At 36.7% G+C, this 10,726-nt stretch overlaps 1 protein-coding gene across 1 annotated transcript; it reads left to right on the top strand.

The window, feature by feature from the left end:
• The first annotated feature begins 621 nt into the window (after positions 1-621).
• Positions 622-1,816, top strand: LOC120209931 (probable LRR receptor-like serine/threonine-protein kinase RFK1). The gene is made up of 6 exons (XM_039208810.1): positions 622-665; positions 1,029-1,100; positions 1,217-1,288; positions 1,374-1,445; positions 1,547-1,618; positions 1,732-1,816. Exons 1-6 carry the CDS (start codon positions 649-651, stop codon positions 1,814-1,816), a joined length of 390 nt encoding a protein of 129 aa, XP_039064741.1. The 5' UTR covers positions 622-648.
• The last annotated feature ends 8,910 nt before the right edge of the window (positions 1,817-10,726 follow it).

Raw genomic sequence — 10,726 nt, 5'->3', positions numbered from 1 at the left:
GAATTCCAAGCATGATATCTCTTGTGAATGTGAGGCAGATGGAACTGTTTGTCACGTCGTAAGGATGTATTATTCCTTCCTCTTGTAACTTGCTAATTTACTTTAATTCTTTAATCTGATCAAGTGTGATTTATTCTATATGGCCAATATGTTTATGCATGGTTTTTTCTAACTAAAGTGATCCCGAGGGGTTGTCAAGTCAAGGACAGCATTTGAGGGTAGTTATGGCTTTTGTAATCTAGTAGCTTATATTTACACGGGTTCTGGTTTGTAGGCATTATTTCCACATACTTATCTGCGTGTCCCCTTAAAGCAATGACCATGGAAAAGCTATTTCAGTAGGTTATGCATTTCATGGTTTCCTTAGAGGGCTATCAGATCAATTATAGTATATGTTTCTTTTCATTAGTTGTTATACTAATATGGCTTGGATTACGTATTTTAGAGTGCTCAAGGGCTATAACCTTTCAGGAATACTTCCTCCTTAACTGGTTAAGCTTCGTTACCTTCGAGAAATGATTTGCTATGATGATTCTACATACTAATTGTAATCATGAGCAGTAGTGTTTAACTGCTTTATGTTATCTTTTTGTTGCAGTGATTTGCATACAATTACCTCGAAGGACCATTCCAAGTGAATGTGCTTCAATGAATTTGACTTTTATGTAAGTTTTTAGAACTCCTAACATAAGTTTATTCTCTTAAAATATCAACCTTAAAGTTTTTGTGCAGTTCTCTTCTAGTAAATCTCTTGTCAGGAGAAATTCTGAAGTACCTGGGAAAATTTACCAGTCTCACATATCTGTATGTTCTCAACCTTTGTTAATTATAGTTATTCAGTTAGATTTTTCAGGGTGTGATAACGATTGACTTCCTAGAAAAATTTGCATTGCAAAATCAAAACAACAAACTTTGTTAGTCTATTTTTTATTAGATGTTGTAGGTGCTAGAAAATTATAGACTTTTCATATTCTTTTTTTCACTCGGTAGGAAATTTATTAAGGATGTTTGATGCTTTTCTTTATCAGGAATCTTGAAGCAAACCAATTTTCGGGCCCTGTACCACTTGAACTTGGGGATTTAGTGAACTTGGAAACTTTGTAAGGAAAACTCATTACCTTCTTCTTCTTCTTTGTTTAATATTTTACAGTTCTCTTAATTTCTTGTTAAATTGGCCTAGAACAAATGATTTGTTTCATGCTCATTGTAATTTCAGGATGCTCTCCTCCAATCAGTTAACTCGGAATTTGCCAGTGACGTTTAGTTTACTAAGAAATCGAATTGACTTGTAAGTTTCTTCAAATTTTCCTCTATTTTAAACCATGTATCTGGATACGTTCATAGGACCAACAACATTTTGTTGTCTACTGCAGTAGGATAAATGATAACAATTTCAGTGGAAGAATACCTAGTTTCATACAAAACTGGGAACAACTCAACAGACTGTAAGTTTTTCAGTTCAAATTAAATTCATATTTTTATTATATGTACATATGCATTTATTCATTTTCTTACAAATTTACTTGTTCATTCTGAATTATTGTAGGGAAATGCATGCAAGTGGACTCAAGGGACCAATACCCTCTAGCCTATCTCTCCTGAAAAATTTGACTATATTGTGAGCATATTGCCTCTATTACTTGCAATCATTGACTTAATGCTGCACACAACTACATTTTTTTTATTCATTCACTGATGTGTTTGCAAATATTGCATTTATCTTTTGTGCAGGAGGATTAGTGATATAAATGGGCCAAGTCAGGATTTTCCTGTGCTTAGAAACATGAAACGCCTAGCGACATTGTATGTTTTGTGATATTTTGTATCGACATATGATTACAATATTTTTGATAACTTAATGTGAATATATTGTATCAATAGATTGCTTATATAATAGATATATATATTTAGTATTATGGGGCATTAAATATGATTTAGTTTGATTATTTGTTAATCTACAATATATATATAATTTACGACATACAATCACGACCCACGAATGTGTGTCCTCTTTTCTAATGGCGTGTGCTTAATGAACGTAATGTAAGTCATACATGCGTGTCATAAATTTATGACACACAAATGTATGTCATCTTCATTTATGACGGGGCTTCAATGACGCTCAATGCGCGTCATAAATGCGCGTCATAAATGTTGTCATAAATGCGTGTCACAAAGGCGCGTCATAGACTTATGACGCACAATTGTGAGTCATCTGAGATTTATGTCGGTGGCTTTAATGACGCGCATTTGTGTGTCATCTATGGTGCAGATGACGTGCAATGAGCGTCATTAAAGGTTTTTTTTTCTAGTAGTGTTTGTAACTTTCTCACGAACAAAATGAGCGTCTATTCTACTTGTTTGGATCGAACGTGAAAAATAATATTGGCACTCATCACAACTGCACTAGTGCTGTCACTCCACACAACCGAAGTCAAAGTACAATTAACGCCTATATCACCTAAAAAGCTTGCATCCACATAAGTTCAGAAACCACAATCGGCTATCCCTCTATACTCAGCCTCTATTGTAGTACGAGACACAAACCTTTGTTTCTTTGAACACCAAGAAACAAGGTTGTCTCCAAGATACACGCAAAAACCCGAGATTGATCGTCGATCATCAGAGTTACTTGCCCAATTCAAAAAAGCACGTAACACAAGATCACTCTCAAAAGCTCAAAACAACAAGCCATAATCAAGAGTACCACTCAAGTAACGCAAAAGCGTTTGATAGCCAACCAATGAGTTCACAAGGTTGATGCATATATTGAGCCACACACCCAACACTGAACGGGATTTAGGACAAGTGTGACTAAGATATAACAAACCATCCATAATACTATGATACAATTGAGGATCGTCAAGTGGTTTTCCACCATCACGAGTTATTTGGGGGATGATAACATTGGTGTAGGAGTAGACGAGCATCACACATGTTTGCACGTTCTAACACTCGTTCGTATTTTCGTTCACTTAGAAGCAGTGCTCCCTTATACCGATCAACCATAATTCCAAGAAAAAAAATTCAACTCACCAAGATCTTTTAAAGAAAACTTCTTGCAAGAAAACCAATAACATCTTCAATCAACAAATCACATTCCCAATAATCACTATGTCATCAACATAAACTAGAACATAAACATATATGTTGTCATGTTATTTAATAAATGAAAGAAACATTAGCATGTGTTCCAAAAACCATCTTGAAGCAAGAAATTTTGAAGTTTAGTGTACCAATTTCATGGTGCTTGTTTTAATCCATAAAGAGCCTTCTCCAACTTACACACCAAAAGTTATTCCGTCTCAGATTGTTGTTCAAACCAGGTGGTTGAACCATGAAAACCTCCTCAGCTAACTCACTATAAGGAAACACATTATTGGCATCTATTTGTCGAAGCTTCCAATTATGTGAACTGCCAAAGCGAGAACAATATTTTCCAAGAAATATACAAGGTTCGGATCGAAAATTAAACTTCTTAGTATGAAACGGACGTACGAAAGGAAAACAACAACACCTGAACACCCTTAAATGATCATATGTAGGAGACTTACCAAACAACTTCTCATAAGGTGTCACACCTTGAAGAACTTTAGTAGGAAGTCGATTAATCAATGAGCCACCGATAAAATTACATTTTGTTGAGACGTATATGGACAAGTAACTCGATGTTGCACTCCGCTATCTTGAAGAACTCTTGAGAAGGAGCGAAACTCCCCACCCCAATCACTTTGAACAACTTTGATAGAGGCACCAAACTAAACATGAACCATCCGTTGAAATTGAAGAAATATATTAAAGGCTTAGGCTTATCTCTCAACAAATAAACCCAAACATGTTGAGAGTAGGCATCCACAAACGACACATAATACTTGAACACATTAAAGGAGATATGTGGAGGTCCCTAAAAATTCATAAAAATCAATTGAGACGATGTCAATATTGAGTTTGGGACTCAACAAATAATATGTGATTCTTCTCCATTTGACATGCAACACAATGTTGTATTCATCTCTCCACGAAAGGAAACATTACACAACTTACTCACCTTCATTAACACATCAGGAAAAGGATGCCTTAAACGCCTATGTAAAACATCATAACTCAAACTAGAAGCATTTGCAAGTATAGTTTCTATTATACCGCCATCGAACAACTCCACACTTGCATTGAACTCATATAAGCCATCAACCTCACGATCTTTAAGCAACACATCACCAGAGTCTTCATCACGAATGACACACCGCTGAGCATGAAATTCCAGAAAACATTATTGTCTTTAGCAAGCTTAGACAACGAAAGCAGATTTTTAGTAATGCTTGGAACATGCAGTAAGGAATTCAAGTGCAACGCTCATGAATAAGTACGTAAAGTATATCAACTAATATGTAATGCTTTACCATCATTAACCATAACCTTACCCGCCCCATGAAATTCAGCACGATCATCAACCAATGTAGCATCCGATGTTATATGGTGGGAAGCTCCAAAGTCAACACACCAGGAGGGAGAAGTCGTGATAGGTGCACGAGCTGAACCATTTCCCAAGTTACCTCGAAGAGCCATTTTGGAGGTTCACCACCCATATAACACGAACAAGCAAAACCACGAACAGGTGAATAAAATTGACACACATTGACCATCGGTTCATGAAAACCACCGATGACCCAGAAGACGAGGCAGCTGCACCAACACTCAAAATGACTTATTGAACCTGTACCAACACCTATCGACTAGTTGCCCAAGCTTTTGAAAAAGTTGGCATTGGAACCGACTACCGCGACCCCGACAACTAGAATAACCCCCCCCCGAATAACCACCTCTACCACAATGAACCTCGACCTCCTGAAGAATCTCCTTTGCTACCCACACCATCGACCACGAGAGCCATATCCCAGATGAATCATCAAGAAACGCCTTAGCAAGTTTAATTGTGATCTACAACCCATCACTGATTAAATGTTTACAGCTACACCTCGGCATCCACAAGCATCACTGAGACACGTTCAAGAGGCAACTAATCATTGGTGATTTACTCGCGAAAAATGTCATAACTTTCACCCATATCACCGCCGTCAATTCCGCATCAACAAGGTGATAGTGGATGGTCGGACCGATCATCGACAAGAGCCAGGAGGCAAGAGCACTGTCCTGGGCGACAAAGATCTCGTACTCATCATTGTCACACAACATCGCCGTCAGTCACCACCGTAGCACTTGGATGACGAATAGTGTCGTTCAACAGCTTTTCTAGTTGATGACTCCTCACCATAAGTAGGATTGTCGCTTCCACAACAGATAGTTGGACTCAACGAGCGTCACTTTGACTCGTTATTAGTAAACAAGGTGCCACCATGATCAAAGACTGCATCATCGATAGGGATGGGCATGAGACCCGAACCTGGCCTGTTCCGATCCGACCCGATCCGATCCGATCGAATCAGGTTTTTTTAAAAATCAGGGTTGGGTCGATTTTTTAATGTGATATTCGGGTCGGGTCGGGTTTAGAGTGAAAATACCTGACCTGGAAAAAATAATTTTTACTTTATATCTAGGAATAATTATAATAATACCCATCTATATTTTATTTTTTCTAATTAATTCACTGTTTTTATTGAATAAAATAATTTTTTTTATTATTTCGGATCGGGTTCGAGTCAAGTGAAATCTTATTTTAGTCAGATCAAATCGGATCTCGAATGGAAGATTTCTTATTCTCGAGTTGAGTCAGGTGAGCCAAAATCCTAATCGTCGTGATGAAGCAAAAGAAAAAGAAACGAAATTAACTAATACCATGTGGGTTTCGTAAACAAAATACTTTATATTATGAAAAGACTATATTAAACAACTCCCATACCTATAATATATAGGTAATAGATTACCTAAAGTCACACTCTACTAACAAGTCCATTCAAATCATGCACACCAATAGTTGTAGCTCAGTTTGTAACCACTCCGCGCCACACATGGACCCACCTAAAACAACCTCTCTCAACATATTTTATGCACTGCTCTTGTAGGTAAATATTTATAGTTTAATAATTTGTGTATTTTTTAACTACATTTAATTTTTTATATGTATAATTCAATGATTATATATAATCTTAAATTAAGTTATTAATTAAATTAACAATTTTATTTTTTATTAAAAAAATGTACGAAAAGTAGATGTATGAATAAATTTTTTCTGTAAAATGATTATAAATAATCTTATATTTTTACTACAGTTTATATTTTCTATATAGTTTATTTTTCTTGCATAAATTAGTATTTAAATATATTTATATTTTAATAAAAATATTTTTCAAAATATTATTTATTTTTATATTTCCGTACATTTTATTTTTCACACAAATATATTTTGATTCGTACATTTAAATATAAAATATACTTTGATTCTTACATTTAAAATATTTTTAATTATATTCTTTTACTTGCATTATTAATTAAACTAAAAATTTAATTTAAAATTATATTTAGTCATTAACTCATTTTACATTATTGTACTTTATCACCATCTTACTGGAAAAAATAATTAAATCAAATAAATTTAAATTATAAAATCAATAATTTTATCTTGGTTTGTATCCGCCAAACCTCATTTTACATTAGAGAAAATAACCCCAGTGACAAAAATTCCTTATAATATACGATTTTAACCAACTTTTTTTGGATTTGCCAAAATGACCAACTAAATCGCAATGCGATCGATAATTCGCAACGCGATCTCCGGTATCGCAAATCAGTTTCCAGATTCGCAACGCGATTCTGACTATCGCATTGCGATTTCTCAAATTCGCGTTGCGATTTTCCTAATTCGCAATGCGAATACGTAAATCGCAACGCGATTAGGAAAATCGCAATGCGAATTAGGAAAATCGCAATGCGAATACGTAAATCGCAATGCGAATCTGACTATCGCAATGCTATTTATAGCGCCATTCGTATTAACGCGTATTATTTTTTCAAATTCCAAACACGAATTTTTTCTTAATATATCAAAACTAAACCGTCCACAGTAATCGCAACTCATAACCTCAAACCTAAAATCACAACACTCAGTCCCATCTCCATCTCTCACTCTCTACGGCGAAATCCGTCCCCATCTCTAAAGATTTTCGTCCCCATCGCCGGCGAAATCCCTCACAACCATTCACGGTCAGAAATCCCTCACAATCATTCAGAAATGGAAAATCAACCTTCGAGGGTTAGTTTTTTTAATTATTTTATTTTGAAATTTTTGCATATTTTAGGTTTTCATATTGAAATTGATGATAAGTTTACTGGTAATTTCAATAATAGATTAATCATTTCACTTAGATTTCTTATTAAATTCATTCGATTACTGCCAATACTGCTAAACTGTTTAGTATTTAACCCTGTGAAGTTAGTATTTGTCTTTGTTTGTCTTTTGGTTGAAGTAATACAGAAGAAGAATAGTTTCGAGAATGAAAATCGCAACGCGGAAATGACTATCACAACGAGAGAATCGCAACGCGAAATGAAAATCGCAACGAGATAATCGCAACACGAAACCAAAATCGCATTGCGATTCTCTCGTTGCGATTTTCATTTCGTGTTGCGATTCTCTCGTTGCGATAGTCATTTCCGTTGCGATTTTCATCTCGTTGCGATTTTCATTTCAACCAAAAGACAAAACAGTGTTGCAAATTTTAGTTTCAATAATAAACTACTATTTATGTTTATTGTTTTTGATATATCTTCATAGTGTAGTTTTTGGTATATCTAACTTGGTATGTTTATTGTTTTTGTAGAAATTTTTTTCGGCTTCATTGACATTAAGGAATAAAGTTAGCCTAGCCACTACAATTGCTTCGAAGCTTTCACCTGCACAAAGAAAATTGTTTGAGGAAACCTGCTTCGGACCATGGCTGAGAGTACAGCATCCGGGTGGAGATGCTAATTTGACCCATTTGTGGCTTCAGACCATGACTAGCGATCTACCCGACAGTATACAACGTGGTGAGGAAGAGATATGGTTTCATTTTCCACCGGCGTATACTTGTTTTGGGCGGAAGGAGTTCTGCTTAATCCTTAGTCTACGATTCGGACACAATGATGTAGGCCGGTACACTCGTCATATCACCCGCCCATCATGGTTATCCAGGGTTTTCCTGATGAGTCAATAGAGAAGCCGAACTTACACGTTGACGACCTGAAGAAATTGTTTAATAAGAAAGATGGTTTTACTCGGATGAATGACGTCGATGTTGTCCGAGTATGCCTTCTACTACTTTTGTATGCCAGCTTTTAGGCAGAGAGGCCAGACAACCTATTCCTCAGGAGCTAATATTATTGGTAGAGGACATAAATGCATGGAATCTGTTTCCGTGGGGTTCGTATATATGGAACGCTACCTGGACTAAGTTGTCGTATGCCTTTGATGACCGCAAAAGTTTGCGGGGCGATGGGTCGAAATACACTTTGTCAGGCTTTGTTTGGGCCTTTAAGGTAAAATTTCTATATAATATTTTCAAAATTATAATTAATTATTTAACAATTACTAATGTTTGTTATTATATTGTTTGTAGATTTGGATATTCGAGGCTTTCCCCAGCATGCGGACATATGCATTAAAAACCTCAAATGATATTCCTAGGGCTATTTCCTAGAAGAGGAAACGTCTGTTGGATTGGGAAGACTTAATACCATATGCGACAATAAATAATGTAAGTTAACACAAATACTATCATATATAAACAAGTTATTAATAGTAGACGTTTAACTTTGTTTGAGTTTTATATTTTTAGGAGGCCAACACTCCATTAATGAGACTGACACCCACGGAGGCTGAGCTTGCCAATGATTGGTGGCAAGCTAGTCAGCGTTTTCTTGAAGGCATGAATGATGAGCAGCCTCCACTTCCTCCACTTCGAGAGCCATCACCTCACCCAGAGCCATCACCTGATCGACCCGACTATACACCTCTACAACGAGAGCCATCACCTATCCCGTCACATCATCGAGCCTATTCTCTACCACCACCTCATGATAGGCGACCGGCAAAGATGCCACGACTTCTATCTCCCTGCTCTCCACCTCCACGGGATGAGTCAAGGGAGTTACGTGATGAGGTCAATGCCTTGCGTGAGGAGATCGGTACTCTACGCGATAACGATGGTGCATGGCGTATGGAGGTGTCTATTTTACGTGGTGAGTTTGCCGCTCTACGTGAGATGGTAGTATCATTGTAGAATGAGGTTCATACTCTACGCAACGAGGTAAGTTTAAGATTTTCCATATTTAACTTGATGATAAATTTACTCGTAATTTCACTTAGATTAACCATTTCACTTAGATTGCTTAGTAAATTTATTCAGTTGCTGCTAATACTGCTAAACTATTTATTAACACTGTGAAGTTAGTATTTGTCTTTTGTTTTGTCTTTTGGTTGAAGTATATTTGGTTGCTGCCAATTCTGCTAAACTGTGTATTCTTTAACACTGTGAAGTTAGTATTTGTCTTTGTTTTGTCTTTGGTTGAAAGTAAATTTATTCGTTTGCTGCCAATTCTGCTAAACTGTGTATTCTTTAATACTCTGAATTAGTATTTGTCTTTGTTTTGTCTTTTGGTTGAAGTAATGCAATCAATTCAAGTTTCAATTTGCAGAAGAAGAAGAAATAGTTTATTCTTGAAACTAATTTAGTAACACTGTTTTGTCTTTGGTTGAAATGAAAATCGCAACGAGAGAATGAAATCGCAACGCGAAACGAAAATCGCAACGCGAAATGAAAATCGCAACGCGAAACTAACGTATATCGTATGGGATTTTAGTTTCGCGTTGCGATTTTGTCGTTGCGATTTTCATTTCGCATTGCGATTCTCTCGTTGCGATTTTCATTTCGCGTTGCGATAGTCATTTTCACGTTTCGATTTTAAGTTCCAGAAACTATTCTTCTTCTGCAAATTGAAACTTGAATGAATTGTATTACTTCAACCAATAGACAAAGACAAATACTAAGTTGACAGTGTTGCAAGTTTGAAACATATTTGCCTTTGTTATCTGATGCATTTTGTGAACTATGATAGAATAATGACTTGGGTGAATTCAATGCAAGTTTGAAACATATTTGTCTTTGTTTTCACTGTTTAAATATCATGTCTGTTTATTTACTGATATTTGTATTTAATTATTTAGCGGCCGATAAGATGGATGCTTACGTCGGGTTTTTCTTGCACGACAGAGTTCACGCATCAGACGGCGTGCACGTGCTATTAAGTCTCCGTACACCCCAATAGTGCGAAGACACGCAAGAAGAAGCCCGACTCGCCTGTCATCCCTCAAGAGTCCACTCCTATCGTTGAAGAGGCCCCTATCATTCCTCGAGTCCCCACCTTTCAAGAGGCCACTGTCATCGTTGAAGAGGTCCCTCCCACCATCAAGAGCCCGATTCACATGGCGTCATATGTAGGATTCTTGAGAAACCCTCTGACGTGTCGGACATGATGGATTCAAGTTGGCTCTCGTAGAGTTACCGGCCAGCACCATACCGGTATCTGAAGTGGAGAGGAGACAACTACCGGACACAATTCTGGATAACACCCTTTGGGCTAATACCGCAGTTGATTTTTTCTACATGAACGGAGCCAGGGGTGTTTCACTGACATATGCAAGCTCAACGATGATATCTATTTGTTGCTTGATCGGTCTTGGTGGGGCGTATTATTAGGGGTCGAAGACAATGGCTATTTCGATGGAGGGGTA

This window comes from Hibiscus syriacus, unplaced genomic scaffold, assembly GCF_006381635.1.
Source record: "Hibiscus syriacus cultivar Baekdansim isolate YM2019G1 unplaced genomic scaffold, ASM638163v2 tig00020897_pilon, whole genome shotgun sequence".
In the NCBI taxonomy this organism is placed as follows: domain Eukaryota; kingdom Viridiplantae; phylum Streptophyta; class Magnoliopsida; order Malvales; family Malvaceae; genus Hibiscus; species Hibiscus syriacus.
The sequence above is the reverse complement of the archived record's forward strand: the minus strand, read 5'-3'. Positions and strand labels throughout refer to the sequence as shown.

What these genes read in the sequence shown, in the direction of transcription:
- LOC120209931 (XM_039208810.1), top strand. An exon ending in CTAAGAAATCGAATTGACTT is followed by an intron (nt 1,289 to 1,373) that starts GTAAGTTTCTTC and finishes TGTCTACTGCAG; the next exon opens with TAGGATAAATGATAACAATT. An exon ending in TGGGAACAACTCAACAGACT is followed by an intron (nt 1,446 to 1,546) that starts GTAAGTTTTTCA and finishes GAATTATTGTAG; the next exon opens with GGAAATGCATGCAAGTGGAC.